Genomic DNA, 25,428 nt, shown 5'->3' on the forward strand with positions numbered 1-25,428 from the left:
GGAATGGAGCAACAGAAAAAGCCAATGCGATGGTGGAACAGTACCTCCGTTGCTATGTGGATTACCAACAAGACAACTGGTCGGATTTGCTACCTTTCGCTGAAGTCGCGTACAACAACGCTGTCCTCAGCAGCATTGGATTAACTCCTTTTCAAGTTACCAGTGGCATGTAATTTGTCCCTATGCCTGAACTGCCCAGGGAACACCCTCTTCCATGTCTCTGACTGAATTGATGGACTTTCTTAAACAGAGGTGGGAAAATATGAAAAAAGCTCTAGCGGAAGCAGCAGAAGAGTACAAGAAACAAGCTGAAAAACACCACTCACTCCAACCCCCTTTCCACGTGGGATAAAGTTTTCTTGTCGACCCAATACATAAAGTTAAGAATTCCAAGCAAGAAATTAGGCCCAAAATTTCTAGGTCGGTTCCCAATAGTGAAAATAATTAACCCAGTTACGGTTCAGCTCAGTCTGCCCAGAATTCTAGGAAAAATTCACAGTCTTTCATTACAGCTTACTTAAGACAGTGATTGGGTCCAGCCTAAGACTGTCCACCCAGCCTCCCCCTCCTCCAGTAGTGATAGAGGGAAAAACACACTATGAAGTGGGGAAAAAAAAGACTATAGGTTGTATAGAGGTCATTTGCAATATTTAGTGCACTGGAAGGGGTAGCCTTTCTCCAGAGCTACTTGGGTAAAAAGTTGGAATGTAAAAGCGGATAAGTTAATAAAACAATTCCATTATAAGTTTCCCAATAAGCCAAAGGGCCCCCCTGGGGGGGGGGGGAGAAAGAGGTGGTTAGTTCTGCTTATGTTAACCCCTACATTATTCTCTTTTCAGGAAACACTTTCTTCTGAGGAAAGGCCACCTGTCAGGCCTGCAGCCATATTCCTTTTGGATCTTTGGCCTGCCACACTTTCTATTATTCTACTATGCCATTTGTATTGTGGAAAAAGTGTTAAGTGATACTGATATTATATAACACTTTTAATTAAGCGGGTACCTTGAATAAACATAACTTTGAGTTTTAAATAATACTAATTTCGTTGTTGTCTTAGGTGACATCTGTGAAAAAAATTCAGGTGCTCAGGCATGAAAATATGCCACTCAAACACTATACTTTTCTGCTCACACTGAAAAAAATTAGAGGGAACATTGGTCCCTTCTAGTTCTAATTTATAAAATCATCCCTTATCTTGTTATGATTTGCAAGAGCCAGGATAGCCAAAATAGGTTTGTTTCCCCCAAACTTCTTAAGCTCATATTCTTTTCATATTTGTAATTCTAAAGGTTTCTAATAATTTTAAGAAGGTTAATAGTCAAATTTCAAAAGTAATTAGAAAATGAAATTTGTGAACTTAGTAACTTTGAAGGAGATGGACAATTCAGAAAAATGAAATATAAATAAATGAAATCTTCTTAAAAGGCTTGCAAGTAAAATGGCTGATTCCATTGTCTCCTAGAACTCAAACATGGAAAAACATTGCCCTGCAAGTCTCCTCATGGAGTATGGGACACATGGACTCCTTATGGGGGGATGGGACATGAATCAATATGAGTGATTTCTCTCTCCTTATCCAGAGAGGTTTATAAGAACCAGTCCACTTACTGGTTCCTTAGTTTTTGCAGCTGTCTTTGGCACCACTTTTATAAAGTCATTTGTCAGTTCACAATTCCTTCTGAGGGACTAATTTCATTGGTAACATTTAATACATATGGTACACAAAACTGGATTTAGTATCATTATTAATAAAAATGCTTCTTACTTAGGTTCTTCTGAAAATTGACAAATATATGCTAAGTTGAAAGCAGGTTGCATGAGCCTACCAAAACATTTAAACTTTCTGTACAGTTAATACATTTTTTTGGTACATTCCCAGACTAAAATTGTTTTAATCTAAACACTCCTCTTTCTGTGATGACATTTTACTTCAACAAAGGCAGGTATTTTATAGTCTGTCAATGAATTTCATCTACCACTCTTTCCTAACTTGGGAACAAGTTCATGAGTTCTAGTCAGTTCTCCAAGTAACTTTTGTCTTTTAAAAAGTAGTGACTCATATTTAGAGTGAAAAAAATATTAAGAAATGCCATTAATGAAATTCACAGGATTTTTAAAAACTCTTTTAACACTAAATTACAAAAACTCTTTCCTTTCTGATACTTGTCACTTAACCTTCCACCTGTAATGAGCAGAAGTCAATCTGACAAGAATGAAAACAAAACTTCACTTTATATATTTTATAGATGATTCAAATAAACATGTCCAAGATAATCACATAACTTGCACTAAAAATACCTAAATGCCATTAAAAAAACTTTCACTGCCCTCACCCAATACCTCTGAATTTAAAGATTATGTAATTAACTAAGTCAGTCTTAGAGGATGATACTAGAACCATTCCATACACAGAATATGCATGAGGATTTCAAATTGAAGAGGATGAAAAGGATGAAATTGCTTTATAAAATCCTCATCTGAAAGCATCCTCGATTTAAGATCCAAATTTCCATTGCTCAGTAAGGCAGTTAAGTTAGTTTGTCCCATTTTGACCTTTTTGCCACAATTGTTAAGCAAATCACTGCAACTGTTAATTAAATCATGTATTTTTTAAATGAATCTGGCTTCCCCCATTGACTTTGCTTGTTGGAAGCTGGCTAGGAAGAATGACAAGAAGATACATATTCTAACTGCTAATGGAAGCCAAACCAATTGAAACTACCTTTCACTCCAGCAAAAAAAAAAAAAAGGATAAAATTGCAGTTCCATTTAGGAGCAATTAAAAATATCATCCCATTTAGAAACAGTAAAAATCTGTTCTATTTTCCTGTCAAAAAGAAAGACAAAGAAGTAGAATAATTATGTTAATGACTGTATCAAAAATAATGTCACTATTTATTTCGGCAATGCTTAACTTGCTAAATGAACCAAACGTAGTGAAGGCTTGCATCACATCCAAAAGACTTCCTCTACTCCAGAATACTTTCATTTTATTTCGTAGTGGGCCAAAACAAGTTCACACTATCGCTATTCAACTGTCCGTTCATCTATCCTTCCTCTCGCTTCTATAGATGAACCTGAACACCTGTTAAGGGATGTCCGGGAGCCTATCCCGCTGAGTCGGTCGGGCAAGTGGCTCTCCTTAACAGTCACATGTCCGCCGCCTCTCCTAGCCGGTGACCTCCACATTCCCAAGGGCAATAGCCTTTCCTTTGTGACTCGCTCGCCTTGTTCTCGAATGGAAACAGCGACCGCTCCTCGTGTTTATTTGCGCTTACCAAGAACCTTGTGGAGCTTGTCCCTTGGTCGATGGCTCCCACTAGGGGACCCATAGCTCCACAATGGGCCACAACCGCGGCCATAGGAAGGCTCGGTCGGCGCGCCCCTGGCCCGTTTCCTAGGCGACCCTGCCCGAGCAAGAAGCAGCAGAGAATCCAGAGGCTCTCACGTCGGCGCCCTCAAAGCCAAATGCGCGTGGCTTCTCAAAGGAGAGACTGAAGGCGGAGAAAAGGGCGCTGGCCAACATGCTGCCCCTCGGGCGCCAATCAGCAGGCGAAATGAAGCAGAAGGGGCGGGGTTTTCCACCAAGCACAGGAAATAGGCTAAAGGTTCTGAAGTGGGCAATTGCCTCTGAGACGAATGATCACATGCCTCTGACGTATCTGATGGGCTTTCAGGTTAACTCGAGTTTCGCTAGCTGTCTGTGTCTCGGATTGCAAAACGTTGGGGAAAGAATCGTTGCCTCCTTGCCAGGAATTTAGAACGATTTCCGCGTTCCTCTGCCTATTATGAAATAATCCGCCATTCCAGTCCGTCAAGAGGCAACGCGAACTCCCTTTCTCTCATGCTGAAAGTTGTTAATCTTTGCAAGTTTACCTGGCAATAATCGTTGCCGTTAAAAATCTGTACAACTTCTTCTGGTGAGCAAGTGGGGAGCTCTACTTTAATTCTTCAAATGTCCTCAAAGGTTGGGTAAAAAGATTTGAAGTTTATCCTATATCTATATTGTTGTGTTGGAAGAAATGTCCTTCTGGGTTCAGCTCCAAGTGGGGAAAAAGACACTGGAAACATGGAGGCTGCTTGGAAAGATTTTAATGGTGGACATGACCACATGGCTTGAAGTCCTAGGCAAAAAGGGATCACATGCTTCTAAAATGTTGAGTGAAGAAAAAGAAGGGAAGAGCTCCCTGTGGAGATCCGGACCCTTACTACTCTTCGGGCCTTCCGCAAAGCCACTAAGTCCTGGCTGCTTCGGCAGGCTGGGGGGCTGTTGAAGTATCCAGCCCCACGGTAACTATGAATGTTGTGTATTTTAAATTGTTGTTTTGTCTATTTATCCCCTTCCCCTTTTTATTATAAGCCGCCCTGAGTCCTTCGGGAGTGGGCGGCATACAAGATCAATAAACTATAAACTATAACTAACTAAAAGGGTCTTGCTGAGAGTCCCTGAGTTTTTTATACCCTGTGTTCGGGCCCACCGCATAGCTTCCAGTTCCTGTGCAAGAAATGCATCCAGATTGGTTGTCAGACTCCCAGGAGCTAACTTTGTAGGCTGTCTGTCTTTTGAGTCCCAAGCTTGGTTAAGTTCCCAGATGCCATGTTGCGCGTTTCTGTTGCAGATGGAGGTAGATCTTTGCTATGTAGAATAGACTGGCTCAGGCCTTTAATGGCCCATTGACAAAGGTGGAGACTATTAAGAGTGAGTCTGTTTCCTCCCTAAAAACATGTTTCTCCATTTCTTATCCAGGGAAATATAATATTCTGCCTTTTCAATATTTCCCAGTGATGAAAGAAATGTCCTTCTAGGTTCGGCTCCAAGTGGGGAAAAAGACACTGGAGACATGGAGGCTGCTTGGAAAGATGGTTTATTGGTGGACAGGACCACGTGGCTTGAGCAAACCAGTCCAGGCCAAGTATTGTTGGTGGGGGTTCTGGACAACGATGAGAGGGAAGCAACCCATGCTCAGTGACTACTGCAAATGTGCCACTGCCTACAATAGGGATGGTGGTTCCCTGGTAATCCCGCAGCCTAACGTTACAAGAGTCCAGCCATTTCTTAGATGTAGAGGACACTAAGCGTTTAAGTGTGCTCCAGGAAATGAGGGAACAAGAGGACCCAGTGTCCACCTCCATCTTGCAGGGTGCTCCCTCAAGACTGACATTGAGATAAAGTTTGCTGGTGTTTCCCTCATTGGCTTGGCTAATGGAGACCTCAGGGATGTGGCGATCAAGGGAGATAGCAAAACAGTTCTCTCTGGGGTTGGCAGGTCATCTGAATGAGGTTCTCGCATCTGCCCTGCCTCGTAGCCAGTTGGCAGGGGGAGAAAGAGCTTGGCAGACCTTTGCTAGATGCTCTTTTTTTCTGCAACGGCGGCATAGGGCTGGTGTGGTTGCCGCCACATCCAGCACAGGCAGTTTGAGGAAAAAGTTTTCCTTTTTGAGGCCCCCTGTCAGAATTTGCCCTGAGGCAGCTTGTGCTATCTTCTTCTTCGTCTCCGCTGTCATTTTTGCCACCCTCCTCATCGTGGTGGACTATTAAAGAGCAGAAGAGGGCAGCGTGTTTTGAAATTTTTGAATTTCTGCAGTTGAGTTGTCTGACATCTCGGACACTTGAGCCTCTTTGAGAGCTGCCTTTACAGTCAGGTCTATGTGAGCCAATAGTCTACGCTGTAGCCTGACTCCACAGACCAACTCGTCAAGAAGATCATCATCCAGGTTGGCAAAATCGCAGTGCAGGGCTACAGACCTGAGGAAAGCCATAAAGTGGTTTATGGATTCTCCCCCCTTCTGAAGTTTGTGCCGGAATGCGTACCTTCTTATGGTTTGGGATGGGGCTGGAGTGTAATGGCTCTTCAGCTTGTCTATCAATTAGTTCCATGGCACCGACTGTACAGGCTGAGGCGCAGAGAGAGCTATGGCCATACCGAACATCTCTGGGCTGCGCAGCTTAAAAAACATGATAGTTTGCGGCTGCTGGACAGGTCAGATCGTTAGCCTTGAGGAAAGACTAAAATCATTGTAGGTATGTGTCCCAAGGCTCAGTTGCCGGACAGAAGGCTGCAAAAGTAGCTAGGGTAGACATCCTGAAAAGGACAGACTGCTCCAAATTACTTCAGGCAAGAGGCAGCATTCCTTTCGAACGTGTTCAGCTCTGATTTGCCTAGTGATTTAGCTGATCCAATTCCTCAGTCCATGTATCCCACCCTCATCACCAGTGGTCTGAAGAGAGACCTGGAGGGACAGGACTGAGGCAACACGGATCGTAATTCAAACAGGTTTATTAACAGCTAACAGTAAACCAACAGCTCTGAACTGACAACAGGGAAAGCTTCCATCTGACTGCTATTTATATGCACACTGTAAGATGGGGCAACCAATTGGGACACTCCATTCTCCCCTTCTCGCTGTCAAACTTCCAGCCAATCAGGGACGATCTTGCATCAGCACGTTGGCAAAGCCAAGGACATAACAGAAACATTTCCAGTTTGAATTCTATTTGACATTTAGTTAATTCCTGCAGCCATTTCTGTATTTTCAGCCAGTAACTTCAATTTGGGGCATGACCACCATAAGTGAAAGAAGGTACCTTGTCCCTGTTTGCATTTCCAGCATTTTGGATTTAAATTTGGATACAGCTTGGCCAGCCTTGCTGGCGCTTGATGTCAACAGTAAAATATCTTGTATTGATTTTCCTTATATGCTGCGGATTTTGTAATAGTATAATTTTTGTTCCAAATTGTTTCCCAGTCTTCTAATTCTATATTGTGTCCAAAATTTTTGGCCCAGGCAATCATCGACTCTTTTACAATCTCCTCTGCTCTATCAAATTTTAGCAGGTAATGATAGATTTTGGTTATTAATTTTCCCTCTGGGCCTACCAATAGTTTATCTAATTGTTGTGGTTGAATATCAAATCCATATTCCTTTGCATCCTTTTTGTATCTTGATTGTAACTGTAGATATGGCCACCAGTCAATACATATTCCTTGTTCTCGTAGGTCCTGATTGTTTTTGAGTTTCCTTTGGCAATGTAAAATTTCATTGTACTTAAACATTTTACCTATATCTAATATATTGGGGTAGATCATAGCCTCCATGGCGGATAGCCACCCGGGGATCTTCATATAGTGTTTTCTCTTTATGTCTTCCCAGGTTTGTATCAATGTGTCCCTTATTTTTCGTCTTAAAAATACAAATGTGCTTTATTCCCCTTCTCCTACAGAAAAGTGTGCCATCCCTTTTGTAAATCGTGCCCTTCCAGTATTAAGATTCTTCTATTTTTTAGGTTTATCCAATCTCTAATCCATTCTAATATCGCAGCCTTGTAGTAGAGATCCCATGCCGGGAGTCCAAAGCCGAGGTGGCTTTACTATCCTGGAATGAGGGTAATTTTATCCGTGCCTTTCTACCTGACCAGACAAATTTTATAATTATTTTGTTTAGGTCTGTAAAAAACCTGTTGTTCAATTTTATAGGGATTATTTGGACTAGATAAAGTAATTTGGGTAAGATATTTATTTTAATATTCTTCCTAATAGAGATAATTGTAGTGTTCCCCACCTTTCCAAATCCTTCTTTATTTGTTGAACTAATTTTATATAATTATCATCGTTTTATTGAGGACCACCTTGCCGTTAACCAGATTCTTAAATATTTAATCTTTTTATTAATTTGTAATCCCATTTCCTCCTCTAATTCTTTTTTCTGATTCATTGTTAAATTTTTAACTAGAATTTTGGTCTTTTCTTTATTAATTTTAAGGCCCGATACTTCTCCATATTTCCTTATTTCTTGTAATAAGATGAGGGTAGTTTCCAATGGCTCCTTGATAAAAAATACCAAATCAACAGCAAAGGTCTGAACTTTATATTCTTCCTTTTTGATCGTCGTTCCTTTTATTTTTTGGTTTGCTCTAATTCTGATTAATAATATTTCTAGTGTCAGGATAAAGAGTAGAGGTGACAATGGACACCCCTGACATACTCCTTTCGTTATTTGGAATGTATTTGTGGAGTCCCCATTTAGTATTACATTTGCCTTTTGGGTGGTGTATATAGTTTCTATCATATTTCCAAATTTATCTCCGAAGTTCATACTTCTAATTTGTTGGATCATAAATTGCCAAGCTAAGTTGTCAAATGCCTTTTAGGCATCCAGAAAAATAAGCGCCACTTGCTTTTTTTATATTGCACTAAATCAGGCATCCTCAAACTACAGCCTCTGGGCTGGATATGGCCCCTGAAAGAAATTAATCTGGCCCACACGGGAACAAAAGGCTGCACCACCCACATCACCTTGCCCACTCACTGGCCCCCACCCTTTGGCCAAGTGAAAACCTTACCTTGAGTAGAGTATTGCAGGCCACACAAGCTGGAACTGCAAGGTAAGACCAATGGTGGTGGAGGGAAATCCGCTCTGGACTCACTGCACTCAACTGAATGGCTGCCTGGTGGGGGGGGAGGCTCAGCCACCTCTTGGGCCTGCTTTGGCCCCTATTGTTTGGCAGTCTCATGTCAGGAGGGACGGGGTAGTGGGTCGATGCCAATTATGATTTTCAGGTATCCATCCTCCCATTTAATGGTTTGTCAAGCCAAGCAAGGTCTAGTATGACATCTTTGGCACCACTACAAATCCTATCAGTTCACAATGCCTTCCCATTTCTAATCTAACCAGTTCTGTAACTTGGGTGGCTGGAAGTCCTCCAATTAACATTCCATCTATCTTTTCAAACTTAATTGGGCATTTTAGTGCTCTAGTTTTTATCCCTAATTGTTCAATGATTGGAAGCCCAATTAATCATCTCGTACAGCCTGTATCTATCACTGCTTTTAATTCTCCTTGCTTCCCTGTCTCAGGCATCACCAACTTCACTTTAACTGAAAAGGGGGTGGTGGGTGGCTGCATTCATCAGCAGGTCGTCTTCCTTGTTAGCCTAGTTTGGAGTGGTCTTTTTGGTCGGAGGTTCCTCACTTTCTTTGGTGGGGAGGGGAACCTTGATGGCTTGTCTGGCAAACTGGCTGGTATCTGGGGGCTTTTGTGGAGCCCTTCTGCCTCTGGTAGCCATGGCTGGCTGTGGTTGTGGGACTGGGGCAGGTGCAAGATATTCAGAAGCTTGATGACCTGCTTGTCCGCAACAATGGCACTTCTTGACCCCTGTGGATTGATAGGAGTGGCCTTGGTTGGCTTAGTCAAAGGGCATCTCGCTGAAGTCCTCCATGGGGACCTCTCAGCTGTGGGTTTGCTGTGTGGGTGAATCTCTCTACCCAGAGCTATAGACATGATGTACCAGTCTTGTAGGCGCTCTGGCACCCCTCAGACGCCACAGGCTTTTCTGACTTCTTGATTGATGGGCTCTTTAAAGTAGTGCAGGAATATTCTGTCAGGCCAATGTCTGAGGTTCCCTGTGACTCGTCTAACATCCCCTGTGAAGTCTTTTATGGGTCGGTTACCTTGCTTCATCACTTTTATTGTGGTTTCGTTTTTGTTGATTTGGTCAGCGTCTTCAAATCTGTCCCAAAGCAATTCAACAAAACCCTCAACATCATTTAGTTCAGCAGCCCCCTCATTGTGCAGCTGGGCTATCCAGTCAGAAGCATCTGCTTCATTCATCCCTTCTGTGATCACTGATACTAAGTCATGATCTGTTTCGTATTGTTCTGCAAATCGGTCTGTATGAGCCCAGACTTGGCTGAGAAAATAAGCCAGTTTGGCAGGCTTACCATCAAAAGTTGCTTGAAACTATGGTGGTGTTGGTCTTGCTAGTGGAATTGCCTCAGCGACCAGTGGCAGGGCAGGGGCTTGCTGGTGTGCTGCAGCAGGCAGTAGAGTGGAGACCTGTTGGGGTGCTGCAGCGGGCGACAGGGCTAATGCCGGCGGCTGAGCTGGAATCTGGGGAGGTGTTGCTGCTGGATTGCAGCTGGCTGCTGGACAGGGGCTGGCTGCTACACTGGTTTTTCAGTTGTAACAGGGGGGCTCCAGCCAGCTGCTGGATCACACCCCACTACTGTGCAAGGATTGTTGGGGCATATTGGGCCCATAGTGATCCCCAAAAAACTGGAGTTAACGGTGCTGGCATCCATCCTCCCATTTAATGGTTTGTCAAGCCAAGCAAGGTCTAATATGACATCTTTGGCACCACTACAAATCTTATCAGTTCACAATGCCTTCCCATTTCTAATCTAACCAGTTCTGTAATTTGGGTGGCTGGAAGTCACTGGCACTGGACCCACCCATAGCTGGGATAGAATCCCCAGCCTGGGAGGATACATTCCACAGTGGGAAGCAGTGGGAGGCAATAGACGGTTGTAGCATTCCCAATGCTGGCTGCATCTGCTGTCTCCCTGCTGCAGTTTGACCCTGTTGTACTGAGCCGATCCCTTGGTCATCTCTGGCTGAGTAGAAAGGTATTGACGCCACGCTAGTTCTACCTTGAGATCCTGAATCAGGAAAATTCCTCCAGTCCCATCTTTAGAGTTGGATCTGACTGGCAACCTTTCCAGGAATCTGAATCTGTTTCCTGGGCTGAGCATCTAACGTTCGTGTCGTCTCTGCAGCTTCAAGCACTCACACCACATCTTCAGAAGGAGAATACCGGGTCTTGATAAGTTCTCTGGTATCCATTTCCATGGCTCCTTCTGCAATCTCCCCTCCCCTCCATCTTCGCTGAGTTGTTGCACTACACGAGCTTCAGGTCGGTGCTGGAGCTCAGCATCCCGGACAGCCCCCTTTTGGAGTGCTGTTTAACTACTTAGAGATTCGGGTTAATGTTAGTTTCCAGAAAACTAAAACTCCAGTGAAAACTCTGAGACAGGCATTTCAAAGTCCTAACCCATCCCCTGCACCAATCACATGGTTCAATCCCAATCCCTCCCAACTCGACTCATCTCTTCAACCACTCTTCCTCCAGGTGCAGGAATACCATGACCTTGACCAAAAAAAGAATGCTTTACGTATGTCTAACTACATTCCATCTACTAAATCCCCCCTCCTAATTTCTCAAGCATAGGAATGTGGCAGCGTGGAAGCTTCCAGTGTTAATATGGCTTCCAAAGCTGACATACATGCTATGCCAAAAGGGGGGGGGGATGTGGGAAGCCCCACCCCAACAATGGAATATTTTGAGGAATATTTTTAAAAGGCAGATGATTATATTTCCCAAAGGGAGAAATGGAGAAACATAGTTTTTTAGAGGCAGAAAGCAACCCCCACTTTCCTTAATAGTCCGCAGCAAATGTCAGCACTTAAGAGATAAAAAACTTATTGAAAGAAGACAAGTATCTAGATAACTCTATTCATAAGCAAATATCGTCACCCAAGAGCCAAAACAGGATAAAAGCCATTAAGCCACAATAGGAATTATCCAACACCCTTTCAGAACACATGCCCCTTCATTGCATCACCCTCAGAAACTTCAACCAAACTTACTTCAGACCTAGAATTTATATTTTGCCTATAGAATCAGCTGTGACCCCTACATAACCCCTACATGTCCCCATGGGAGTCTGACAATAGCCAATAGAATATATGTTCTTGCACAGGAACAAAGTTGCTCAAGTGCAAAGCCCAAGAGACGGTATAAAACCCTCCATTCTCAACTCCATGTGGTCAGCTGCCCAGAACCACAAACCCTGGTGATTCTGTTCATCAGTAAATGGACCCTCTTTCCAATCAGCCTTCTGTCTCCATTTGTCTCCAGTGCCTTTCTCCTGGCTTGGAACTGAACCAGATGTTTCTTCCCACACTTTCCTTGCTTTAAAGGGGCAATAAGAAACTTACAGAATCATTAACAATTATATAGCTGAAATAAAAGTTAAGTGTAATCTCAGTTAAATCTATTTGCACAAAGAGCTGGTGATAATAGCTGTATAACCTTTGCTCCATAATACCTTGCCTCATGTATTATTTTTTCCAATTCATTTCTTATTGTAGAAATAAGAAAGTTCCATTGTAACTTTGGTCACTATACCACCTTTCTTGCCACAGTTCTTAAGTGAATAACTGCAGCTGATAAGTTAGTAACATAAGTGAATCTGGTTTCCCCATTTGACTTTGTCAAAAGGTCACAAAAGGCAATTAAAATGACCCCAGGACACTAAAACCATCATAAATACGAATCTGTTGCCAAACATCAAAATTTTGATCGCCTGACCATGAGGATGCTGCAATGGTCGCTAAGTGTGAAAATGGTCGCTAAGTGTGAAAAATGGTCATCAGTCACTTTTTTCAATGCCATTGTAACTTTGGTCACTATACCACCTTTCTTGCCACAGTTCTTAAGTGAATAACTGCAGCTGGTATTTTGTATTTTGGATAGAATCTTTTTTTAAATAGTCTAAGACAATTTAAAAAAAGAATCCACACAGAATAAATTGAAGTAAAACATTTCAAAGTATTGTGCATAGAATTTTTAAAAATGGTTTCACTTCAATTTATTTTGGATAGAATCTTTTTTTAAATAGTCTAAGACAATTTAAAAAAAGAATCCACACAGAATAAATTGAAGTAAAACATTTCAAAGTATTGTGCATAGAATTTTTAAAAATGGTTTCACTTCAATTTATTTTGGATAGAATCTTTTTTTAAATAGTCTAAGACAATTTTAAAAAAGAATCCACACAGAAGAAAACTTTTAAAAAATCCTATGCACAATAAATAAAATATTATTTTAAAATACATTAAAAAATAAAAGAAAAAAACCCAGTTCACTTACCAGCAGGCACAAGTGAGCACTCCAAGTCAATCCAGAATGATATGGATGTTAATACAAAGAACTGAGCAAATGAAAATGGTGAAATTAGTCAGGGAAATATTTTTCAAAGAAACTTTGACACCATTTTTTTCCACACGAGCCTACCTCCAACCTCCATTCCCCTCCCCTCCGGAAAATCCAGGAAGTAACACTCGCGGCTTCTCTAGCCAAGCATTTCCTGGAGCTCTATGGTACTTGGTCATTTTTTCTTATAAAATGAGGTAAAAGGGGCGTGGGGGGGTCTGTTTTGTAGCTTTAACGTTTTAATATCTTCAATGAAAGTACTGAGACAGAGAGGGAGGTTAGACAGGGTGTCTTTTTTCTTTCCCCAGTTAGGATTTCTTAAGCAAATCCACTGGGCTTTCAACATGAAGCCAGAAAATCGGGACTTTTTTAAAAAGCCCCGGGACACGGGACAAATTGTTATAAATCGTGACTGTCCCACTGAAATTGGGACGTCTGGTCACCTTATACTAAATGCCACTTGAATTGTAACAGAAGAAAATGTAATAAAATTATATTTTATTCACTACTATCAAATCAGCCTTGAAGCTATAGGAAGTTAGCACCCACCCCTCTCCTAGAAGAATGAAATATCCTAGAAAATATTGAAAAGGAAGAATATATTTCCCTGGTTAAGAAATGGAGAAACATGTGTTTAGGCAGGAAACAGACTTATTCTTAATAGCCTCACCTTTCTCAATGGGCCATTACGGGCCCTGAGCTAGTTTACTCTGCATAACAATGATAGGATTAGCTTTCTACAGAAACTCACCACATGACATCTGGGAACTCAATCAACTGAGACTCAAAACACAGCCTAGAGAGTTGCCCCTGCATGGCCACATGAGAGTCTGACAACCAATCAGAATACATTTCTTACACAGGAACAGGAAACAGAGAGGTGGGGCCGAACAGAGAGTATAAAGCCAGGAACTTTCAGCATCTCACTCTCTCTTCTTCTTCACCCAACATCTGGAAGCATGTGATCACCCTTTTCCCCAGGACCTCAAGCCATGTGGTCCTGTCCACCATTAAATCATCTTTCCAAGCAGCCTCTATGTTTCCATTGTCTTTTTTCCCACTTGGAACTGAACCCAAAAGGACATTACTTCCAACAAAGCAATTTTAATTTGTTTTTAAAAAAAATAGCTGCCAATCCATGACTGACAGATCCCTGACTTGTTTCTGCTCAAAATTTTCTTTGGTTTTGCTCTCATTGGCAATTTCCTATCTAGTTTTCATTATGAATGATGGATTTCAAATATTTAACTCACAAAAAATTATCCTTGTTCATCTCAGATGTTTCTACCTTTTTGCAGAAATCAAGAACAATTACATTATTGAGACACTCTTATTTAACATTATTAACAAAACTTATTTAATATATCTAAACTTTATCAGTTATTACTCATTTCATTTTCACAAGCTATTCATATAGAAACTATTCCTATGCCTTATCTTACAGAATCCCAACAAAGTAAATAATTGCTATAATACTTGATAATCTTTGAACTTTGCTTAGGTTAAGATAGAAATGAATTACTTTAATGTTAAGAAACATATTTCTTATCGGTCAAATGTTAGAACTTGCTATTTATATTCTTGCTTTAATGAAGTCCCTTTGATTAAACTTGTTGAACCTACATCATTATATCACATAAATAAAATATAAATTATTTACTTGACTAATGTTACTTTTATTGTCCCAGAATAGCATATTCTGGGACAATAAGAACAAAATTAAAAAAGGGGGAGTTGAATGGAGGATACTGCATGTACCATAATTTTGGTGTTATTTACTATAGATTCTATAGGTCATCTATAGATTAGGAATCCTAGCTTGTATAAAATAGCACAACAAATCAAAACAAAAATGGATTTGGGCTAAAATGTGTCATATTGGCAAAAATGTTCCAAAACTGATCAATGATATCTGTAATATAAGCAAGGAATGTTGTATGTACCTTTGATATTTCTTTTTTTTTTAAGTATTTATTGAATTTTCTGACATTTAAAAGACAAATCATACACGTATCAATATCTTTTGTAACAATCCTATTTATAAATATTCTATCTCCATTTCACTGTCCCAAATTATATCCTTATTTAGGTTATAATAGTATCAAGTCAATATCATCTATTTCCTATACATTTTACATTTTATATATTATACTTTAACATTTTATAGCCTAAGTTTTACGTTTACTCTCAAGCCAGGAATACCATCTATTCCAGATTTGATAGTACTCAGTTTCTTCCCTCTCCTTCATTTCCATAGACAGTCTATCCATTCTAGCACATTCATATTTTTTTTGACTTTTTGTAGCTTTTTTGACTTGAGTTTCCCGACTTTCTAAACTTTTCACATGTTTTGACTATTCCTAGTTTTTCAACTTTTTTATGATAGCTTTCAGAAATCCATCACAGCAGTGGGTGTCCAAAATGTCTGTCTGCCTTACGCAGAGTTTATTTGGCTTTTTATACAGTTTTAACAAGCAAAGCAAAAGCAGGGATAGCAACAGTATCTTATTGGTACATTTTAATTGTCAATCTCTTAACACCATCCCAGCCAGAGTATAGGCTTCACATATCTAAAGGTTCCTGGTATTACCTGGTTCTCATAAATAGTTGAGGTCTTTTTTCATTGAGCTCATGGCTGTCTAATGCGTATGCCTGTACATAACCTTTCCTCTCTTCCCACATCTGGTTCTGCTAATTAGATGAGCTCATAGGTATCCAAGATAACGAGCTACTGAAATTATGGTAGCTTACTACGCATGTCTTTACGTAGCCTTACCTCTATTCCTTCATCACACACTTTTTTGTTTTGTTAGACAAGGCATCGTAAGAGGGGCTAATAAAAGAATCATAATCAAAAGAAGAACATCTTTGCAATTGTTTATACAGGGTATATACTTGACCCTGAGGCAGTGAAGGAGAGGGTTTAGGGCAAAAAGCTGTGATACACATATTTTGCAAAGGGAGGGAAGACATTGAATAAAACAGGACCCACCAATCAAAATAGCACAAATAATAACCAAATAACATAGAACATTTCCCAATAGACCTGTGGACAACCAAGCCTAAAAGTTTTCCCACCAAAATCCTAAATTATCAATTTTCAAATCAGAGCCCAAATTATATAAAATGTTGCATTGGTGCTGGATGGTTCATAATTCATCTAAAAAATTGAAACAACCTATTAATTACTAAAATAGTACCAGTCCACAAATCTGATTCCAGAGATGGCCAATATGACTTTACAGGCAGCACAGCAGCCAATATGATCTTGTCACACCAGCTGTCCAGTGATGTGAAAACCCTGACCACCAAAGCACAGGCAGTGCTGCAGTGGCAGCAAGTGACGCAAACACCCGAGAACTTATGCACTGCCATTTTTGCGGTTTTAACTGCCAATTCCTTAGTCATCATTTGTTTATGTTTGATTGTTAATTGCTTCCCTTTAGCGATAGCTGCTGTCAAAAATTTGAGAAGGAGCATACTGCTTTCCCTTTTACCATTTTTTGCCAAAAAGGACATGCATAGCTTTTAGGGGGCTTGTAGAGTGCTTCTGGAGGCAGGGGGGGGGGGGCATCGAATCCCAGCAAGGGTATGGCTAGCTGATGAGATCTAAATCGCTTGAAATAGATGTATACTACTTTCCATTCTTTTATTTATCAGCAAAAGTGTAATACAAAATGGTTTGTTGTGGAAGCGACTGCCTGGAAGGCTCCTGGAGTGGGGCTGAAAGGCCAAAGGGAAAGCAGTATGCCCCCTCCCATATTTTTGGGGCACACTGGCTGCTTTGACAGAAGAAAAAACAGTTCTCACTCCTCTGGCTCAACTGATAAGGGAAGACAGCTTGTGGCTTAGAGGTTAATACAACTGTCTAATATGTAAAAATAGCCCAAATTCAAATCCCAGCAAGGATATGGCTAGCTGATATGAGCTAAATAGATTGAATCATAGTCTCCATTTATTTATTAGCAAAAATGTAATACAGAATGGTTTGTTGTGTAAAAACAAGTGTGATAAGTGTGCTGTCACCCCTCTGGGAGCTGATATGGACTGTACTTCATAGGCCTTAGCGATGCAAGCTCCCCACCAACTGTCTATTGTTGATGGAGTTACCTTGGAGCCCATCGATGAAGGATGGAAAGACTTGTGCCTCAGTCTTTCTAGTAGGGGATGTCGTCCTGATGTAAATCCAGATGGCCCTCCTCCATCCAAGGTGTGCCATTTCTTCTCCAGGACGTGAGTTGGTCCTGGACAGAAGTCTGGCAAAATGATCTGGACCCTGTAGTACTAGGAATTCACCTTGGGGATAAAGGAGAGATCCATCCAGAAGACCACCCTGTTCTGATGAAATATACATGTCTTTCCTGACTGAAAGAGCTGCTAGCTCTGAAATGTGCCAGGCTGAAGTGATGGCCATAAGGAATGCAACCTTAAAGGTCAGGAAATGTAAGCTGACAGTCCTCAGCGGCTCAAAGGGTGCATGTCAGGACTGCAGCCATATTCCTTTTGGATCTTCGACCTGCCACACTTTCTATTATTCTACTATGGCTTTTCTATTGTGGGAAAATGGGAGGGGGGAATTGTACGGAGTTAGATGCTGTGTAGCCAAAATAAAATTCCTTTCAAGGAATTTTGTCTCTGTACCTGCACCAGAACTGGATGGGTGGAACTGCCAGCATGGCAGTGGAAGATTGGACCATGTGATGGACTTGAGGGTGTGGGGGCAAGATTGTGAACTTTCAATTGGGTGGGGAAAACCAGGAAGCATTCAGATTCGGGTTTTCCCAAATGTGCCAACATGGCTCTCTTAATAAGTTGGAACTTTGAGCAATACTTTGCCTTCGACTCTGATTTAATTTTAGATGCCATTTGGAACCCTGACATTAACCCAAATCTCTCTTAAAATACTTCACCAGCTACCCCGAAATTTTCCACTTTCCTGATAACAACTTTGGAGTTTTGGAACTGTTTTGGAACTGTGGAGCTTTTGCTCGTATGAAAAATGGAAAATTTCCTTAGGTGGATCTGTACCTGGTTCTTTTTTAAAATCCATTCCTTTCTTGTTTTTTCTTTGTAATTCTCTACTTAGTGGGTACTTATTGGGTTTTTCCTTTTCCTTTTTAAATTTTTCTCCCCTTTTTTCTCTCCTTCTGTTAGAGCTGGAAGGAATAAGGGGGATTAAAGACATATTTTTATTTTACAATTGTAGTCAATTTTTTTACTATTTTTTTTCTTTGCTCTGTTGGAATTTAGTTTTTTTCTCTCTTTCTACTCTTTACTACAATTGGATTAGGGTAACAAGAAACTGAAGATTGGGAGGGAATACGGGGATTAAAGACATATTATTTTACAATTGTGTTTTTAACCACTTTTTTTCTTTGCTCTGCTTGTTGGAATTTGGTTTTTCCCCCCTCTACTCTATTACTAAAATTGGATTAGGGTAACAAGAACCTGAAGCTTGGCCCTTCAGGGAAGCCTCCAAAGGGCAAAAAACTATCCTATGAGCAAACCGGAAGGGACAGCTCCTTCATGAACCTCAGCCACCAGTGAGGAAAAGAAAGCTGCCTGGGGAAAAAAGAGGCTGGAAAATTTTTTAACCAAGCTGCAGAGACATAACCCTTTCCCCAGGAATCAGTGGAGGCCCAGCCGAAGGGCCCTTGCCAAGCCCAGATGAAGGAAGCAGTGGGGATGATGACCCAATGGTAAGTGTACCCATCCGCCCCTTTGCCATCCTAGCCAAGGTCACAGTGCCCGAGATGGGGGTAGAAGGAGAAGTTGAGGCAATTGTGGACATCAGCTGCACCCAATGCTTAATCAGTATGTCTATCATGGAGCAGCTAGGCATATGCACAAGACCCCTAGCCAATCCCATTCAGTTTGAGCAGGTGGATAGGACGCTAATTGGAGGGGCCTTGACCAAACTAATTACCGACTTGGTAAAATTGCAGATAGGGCACCACTATGAACTCCTAAGATTCATTGTAGCTCCAAAAATGCATGAGTCAATTATCTTAGGGCTTGCATGACTGAAAAAGTGGACACCTACATAAAGTGGGAGGATGGTGTTTGGAAATTGATTATAAGCTTTGGGCCGCTACCACCCGTGAAGCCAGAAGGCTACCTGGGGACTATCAAACCCAACAAAGCAGATCACCCATAGCCTTCAGCCCCTGCAGCAGACAAAAAACTCAGCATCCAGCAAGTGCCAAAAGAGTACTGGGACCTGGCAGGGGTCTTCAGTGAGGAAGATTGTAACTATCTCCCCCCATCATTGGCCCACAAATTGTGCAATAGAGTTCATACCTGGAGCTACCCTAGCAAAGCTGAAAATGTACTCCATGACTCCTAAAGAGATGGTAGAATTAAGGAAGTATATTGACATTAAATTGAAGCGGGGTTTTATTGAATCAGCTAAGTCTTCTCTTCTTCAAAGAGAAGAAAGACAACGGAATTTGTCTTTGCATTGATTTGTGCCAGATAAATGATGTATGGGTAAAGAACACCTCCCCCTCCCTCTCATGAAGAATATGTTGAACCACTTGGCTAAAGGCAAGGTGTTCACCAAATTGGACTTGAGAGAGGCATATTACTGCATATGTATCAGGGAAGGAGATGAATGGAGACCACCTTTAACTGATCCTTTGGCAGTTTCCAATTCAAAGTTATGCCATTTGGGCTACAAGGGGGCCCTGCAATCTTCATGCAATACATAAATGAGGTGCTACATGAGCACCTATACCGAGGGATGCTCGTTTACCTTGATGACATCCTAGTTTTTTCTGAGATCCTAGAAGAGCATGTGAAGCTGGTATGACAGGTCCTGGAAAAACTAGCCACCAAACTGTATGCTAAATTATCAAAGTGTGAATTCCACAAAACCTCACTAGATTACCTTGGCTATCGCTTCTCCAGCGAGGGGATAGAGATGGATTCAGGGAAAGTGAAAGCTGTGTTAGATTGGAAACCCCCAAGTACTCACAAACAGTTACAAAACTTTCTTGGATTTGCCAATTTCTATAGGCAATCCATCCTGGCTTTTGCAGAAGTTGCCCTGCCATTGACTCAACTGTTAAAAACAGGGCATTCCCCGAGAAAGCCAAAGGCAATCCAACCCCTTGGGTGGACAATGGACTGTCAAAAAGCATTTGAGAAATTAAAACAGCTCTTTGCCCAAGAGCCCATACTGCAACACCCTGACCCAGAACAGCAATTCATAATCCAGACCGATGCCAGTGATGTGGTGATGTGGCTGTAGTGGTAGTGCTGTTGCAAAAGAAGAAAGAAGGGCACCTCTTGCTGTGTGCGTATGTCTCCAAAAAACTCACCGCTACTGAGAGGAGGTGGGCCATTTGGGAGAAAGAGGTATATGCGGTCAGGTGGGCCCTGTACATTCCCGCAACCTTGAGGCTGGAAGTACTACAATGAAGCCATGACATGAGGTTAGGAGGCCACTTTGGATTCCTAAAAATGCTCGCCAGGTGTCAATTTTGGTGGCCAAAGATAAAATCTGAAGTTGAAGACTACATAAAAAGCTGTGCGACTTGTGCAACCAGGAAAATACAGCCAGGCAAGCCCCCCAGATTGTTGCAACAAGTGGCCAACCCTAGCCGACCATGAAACGAGATCGCAGTGGACTTCATCGTTGAGCTCCCAGACAGCGGCAGTAATAAAGTCATTTGGACAGTCATTGACCTATTTTCCAAGCAAGCCCATTTCATTGCTTGCTCAGGACTACCATCTGCAAAGAAGCTAGCAAAAATGTTTGTTAAATACATTTGCCGCCTGCACGCAGGAGGATCATCTCAGTTCACTGCCAAGTTCTGGAGAGAATTCCTGAGGTCCATTGGGTCCACACATGGACTTAGCTCAGCTTTTCATCTGAGTAGGAATGGAGCAGCGGAAAACCTTTAGCTGAAGTCGCGTACAACAACACTGTCCACAGCAGCATTGGATTAACTCCTTTTCAAGTTACCAGTGGCATGGAATTTGTTCCCATGCCTGAACTGCCCAGGGACCGCCCACCTCTTCTATGTCTCTGACTGAATTGATGGACTTTCTTTTAAAAGGGTGGATAAATATGAAAAAAGCTCTGGCGGAAGCACAGAAGAGTACAAGAAACAAGCTGATAAACACTACTCACTCCAACCCCCTTTCCGTGTGGGATAAAGTTTTCTTATCTACCAAATACACAAAGTTAAGAATGCCTAGCAAGAAATTAGGCCCAAAATTTCTAGGTCCATTCCCAACAGTGAAAATAATTAATCCAGTTACGGTTCAGCTCAGTCTGCCCAGAATTCTAGGAAAAATTCACCCAGTCTTTCATTGCAGCTTACTTAACACAGTGATTGGGTCCAGCCTAAGACTGTCCACCCAGCCTCCCCCTCCTCCAGTAGTGATGCTTAAATGCATTTGGGTCAATATTAAAGGTTGCGTCGGGGGGGGGAATGACATTGTCTTAGGTATATGCTAGATGTCAGCTTCTGCTTTGCTGTTGCTTCAGCTGCCATTGAAACGGGGAGGGAGGGCATATTATTTGGGTGGGGTTACTTATTGTGCTGGAGGAAGATTCTGGAGATCTTTGGATGGACGTACTACGCATGTGTGGATGTTTCCCGCCTGGGTTAACGGCACCGACATTCCATCTTCGTGATGTCTTTTGAAGTTATCTCACACCTGAAACTTGAAGGACTTATGATTGGACTAGGCCTATGATGCCAGAGGGGAGTGGAATGGGCTATTCTATATATCAACTGCTTTCGCACCTAATTAACCAGACTTTGCTACGCAACCGCTCTTTAGCCATTTTTAATTAGTAAAAGTACATTTGATTTTCTACAAATGAAATCTCGTGGTCTTCTTTCCTAATTATTAAATGGAGAGGTGCTGACACTACAGGCCACCCAACCAAGCAGAGGAAGTAGATGAACTTTTTGCTACTCAGGTAATGTAGGAAGCACACCACAATAGTAATGGGAGGTTTTAACTATCCTGACATCAACTGGGAAACAAACTGCACCAAGTGGAAGATACAGCAGGTTCCTAACGAACCTAGCAGACAACTTTGTTTCCCCAAAAGTAGAGAAGGGAACAAGGGGATCAGCCATATTGGACTTAATTCTCACTAACAGAGAGGAAATGATAGAAGGTGTTGAAGCCACAGGAACTCTGGGGGCAAGTGACCATGCAATATTAAAATTCCGCATTATGCAAACAAGTAGTAAAACAAAGTCAAACTAGAGTCTTGGACTTTAAGAGAGCTAATTTCAATAAACTTAGAGAGAGCTTGGGAAGAATTCCATGGATGAGAATCCTCAAAGGGGAAACAACTCAAGAAGCTTGGGAAATTTTGAAAAATGAGATTACAAAAGTCCAGTCTAGCACAATGCCAATGAAGAAGAAAAATAACAGTTCCCAACAGAAACCAGCATGGCTGCATAAAGAACTCTCTGACAAATTGAAGGACAAAAAAGATAAGTATAAAAAGTGGAAAGAGGGGGACATAACTAAGGCAGAATATTAGCAAATAGCCTGAGCCTGTAAAGATGAAATGTGGAAAGCTAAGTCTCACAATGAAGAAAGGCTTGCAACAAAAGCAAAAAATAACAACAACAAAAGCTTCCAACGTGTTAAAAACAAGAAAAAGGTTAAGGAAACAATTGGTCCATTGCTGGGAGAAAGTGGCAAGAAGGTGACATGCAACAGGGAGAAAGCAGAACTATTTAACTCATTTTTTGCATTTCTCTTTACACAAAGGAATAAAACAGTCCAACTTATCAAAAACAGCACTACAAAAATTGTATTAGGAACACAAATTGAAATAGGGAAGAAAATGGTAAGTGAGCACCTGTTTAGCCTAGGCGAGTTCAAATCACCAGGACCTTATGGATTGCACCCCAGGATTCTGAAGGAACTGCCAAAGGAGATCTCAGAACCACTGAACTATATCTTTCAGAAATCCTGGAGCACTGGGGAACTGCCAGAGGACTGGAAAAGTGCTGATGTGGTTCCCATCTTCAAAAAAGGACAAAAATAGATCCAGGAAACTACAGACCTGTCAGCCTGATCTCAATACCAGGAAAGATTCTGGAAAAGATAATCAAGCAACGAATTAGCAAACACCTAGAAGTAAACAAAGTAATAGCCAAAGGCCAACATGAGTTTGTCAAAAACAGATCATGCCAGACTAATCTTATTGCATACTTTTGACAAAGTGACAAAATTAGTAGACCAGAGGAATGCTGTCGATATAGTTTACTTGGACTTCAGTAAGGGATTTGATAAGGTAGACCATAATCTACTACTAGATAAAGTAGAAGAATGTGGGTTAGACAGCATCACCACCAGATGGATTCCTAACTGGCTGACCAACCGCACTCAATAGAACTGCATCTACATGGAGGGAAGTATGCAATGGAGTACCCCAAGGCTCTGTTTTAGGCCCAGTACTCTTCAACATCTTCATCAATGCTTTGGATGAGGGAATAAATGGGGAATTCATCAAATTTGTAGATGACACCAAACTGGCAGAAATAGCCAACACTCCAGAAGATAGGCTTAAGATAAGGATCTTGACAAACTTGAACATTGGGCACTATCTAATAAAATGAAATTCAATGGTGAAAAGAGTAAGATTCTACATTTAGGCAAGAAAAACCAAATGCAAAGGTACAGTGGGAACAATGTCTTCCTTAAGGCACCAGCTAGTAAACACTGTCCAAGTGGAATTGTTGATTCTGTTTGTGGATGGCCTTCTCGAGGCCTGAATAGTCTGTATCACTCTGGAGGAGGAGTTGTCCCTCCTCAGGAGGCTCCTCTCAAATGCCAGATGGCCAGTTGGACCACTGTGGCTCTGGATGGACAAGACCCCCTGGCTGAAGGAGATTCCCTCCTGCGGAATCCTCCAGGGCCCAGATATGGAAAGGCCTACCAGGTCTGTGTACTACAGGTGTCTGGGCCAGTGAGGAGCAAGTAGCAGGCTCTCCACCCTCTCTATCAGTATCTTCTGAATGACCCCTGGAATGAGGGGAAGAGGGAGGAAGGCATACAGCAGTCCCCTGGGCCATGGGATGTGGCGAGCATTGGTCCCTTCCGCTCCTGGTATTGCAAACCTGGTGAAATATCATGGTAGTTGAGCGCATATCGGGGAGGCGAACAGGTCCACAAATGGCTGACCAAACCTTTTGGACAGCTCCCTGAAGAGGTCTGGATGTAACCTCTATTTGGAGTGGTCTATTGTGGACCTGCTGAGGCAGTCCGCTTGCACATTCACTACTCCCACAAAGTGCTCCACTCTGAGGGAGAGGAGGTGTTTCTCCACCCACATCCCCAACTGTTCTACTTCCATCATGAGAACCCTGAAGTGGGAACCTCCCTGATGGTTGATGTGAGTTTTGGTAGTCACATTGTTGGCAAGCAACAGAACTTGTTGCCCCTGGATTATGTCCCTGAATTGTCAAAGGGCCAAATGAATTGTCTGAAGCTCCAGCCAATTGATATTGTTGGTCAGGCTCCCTGAGTCCAATGACCCTGAACCATGTGAGATTGGAGATGGGTGCCCTAGCCAAATAGATTGGCATCCAATGTAATTGTGATGCAGCTAGGTTCTTTGAAGGCACATCCTTTGTCTAGGGCTGGAGATGTCCACAACTGGGGCGACCATAACCCTGGTCTGGGAGTTGTTGCTGCAGGCCTGTAGGTATGGGAGCAGAAACTAGTGAAGGGTCCTTGTGTGCAGTCTTGCCCAGGGAACTATAGAGATGCATGACACCATCTTCCCCAATAGCTGAGACAGAAGGGCTATGGGGACCATGTGTTTCTCTTGTATCCATTGAACAAGGGATATCAAGTTGACCTTGTGGTCCTATGACAGAAACACCTTGCCCAATCTGGTGTTGATCAAAGGTCCCAGATGCAACAGTCGTGTGATGGGAACCGGATGACTTTTTTGGAAGTTGATGGAGAAGCCATGATCTTGTAAGGCTGTGATCATGGTTTATAAGTCCTCTGTTGTTCTCCTGATAGAGAATGCCTGGATACGTATGTCATCCAAATAGCATTGCAGACATACAGGTAGGCTGCCAGTACTGCCAGGACCGTGGTTAAGACTATGGGTGCCAATGCCAGGCCAAAAGGTAATGCCCAGTATTGGAAGTGAGTTCCTCTGTAGTAAAAGCATAGGAACTGGCGATAGGCTGGGAGAATCAGCACATGGAGGTAGGCCTCTGTCAAATTGATGGAAGTGAGGAAGTTGCCCTCCTGAATTTCCTCCAGAATGGATTGGAGGAAGTTCATTTTGAACCTCTTGTAGACAAGATGTACATTTAGTCTTTTAGATCTAAAATTGCTCTCCACTCCCCCAAATTCTTTGGAACAATGAAGAGAATGAAATAAAATCCCTGTCCTCTTTGGCTCTCTGGGACTGCCTCGATGACTTGAATATACAACAAGTGTTGGATGGTGGTCTCCTTGAGACCCCTCTTTTCTTTGTTCATTGTTCAGGGCAACGAATAAAGTAATTTGGGTGTGTGAAAAGGAATTCCAGACTGAGACCTAGCCACATTGTGTTGAGTACCCAATTGTCTGTTGTTATCATCTCCCATTGGGTTGCAAAGAGAGCTAATCGGCCACCAATGGGAGGAGTGGTTTGGTAGTCATCTTGG

The 25,428-nt window shown here is 42.0% G+C and overlaps 2 protein-coding genes and 1 pseudogene across 10 annotated transcripts in view; 1 reads left to right on the forward strand and 2 right to left on the reverse strand.

The window, feature by feature from the left end:
* GK (glycerol kinase) overlaps window positions 1-3,488 on the reverse strand; it is a 137,435-nt gene extending 133,947 nt beyond the window's left edge. For 3 of the 9 annotated variants that reach the window (XM_087721819.1, XM_087721818.1, XM_087721817.1), the window contains exon 1: window positions 3,279-3,488. In XM_087721819.1, coding sequence (XP_087577945.1) covers window positions 3,279-3,362 — 84 coding nt within the window. In that variant the 5' untranslated portion in view covers window positions 3,363-3,488. The remainder of the gene's footprint in view (window positions 1-3,278) is intronic. The other 6 variants (XM_087721825.1, XM_087721822.1, XM_087721820.1 and 3 more) reach the window with 5 other exon arrangements.
* A 334-nt stretch (window positions 3,489-3,822) lies between these two features.
* TASL (TLR adaptor interacting with endolysosomal SLC15A4) overlaps window positions 3,823-25,428 on the forward strand; it is a 49,765-nt gene continuing 28,159 nt past the window's right edge. The window contains exon 1 of the mRNA XM_087722102.1: window positions 3,823-3,920. The gene's annotated coding sequence lies outside the window, so the exon portion shown is untranslated. The remainder of the gene's footprint in view (window positions 3,921-25,428) is intronic.
* LOC148044454 (uncharacterized) lies at window positions 8,933-9,731 on the reverse strand (annotated as a pseudogene).

This window comes from Thamnophis sirtalis, unplaced genomic scaffold, assembly GCF_051295495.1.
Source record: "Thamnophis sirtalis isolate CommonGarterSnake01/CBP01778 unplaced genomic scaffold, rThaSir2_p1.2 scaffold_8, whole genome shotgun sequence".
Lineage (NCBI taxonomy): Eukaryota > Metazoa > Chordata > Lepidosauria > Squamata > Natricidae > Thamnophis > Thamnophis sirtalis.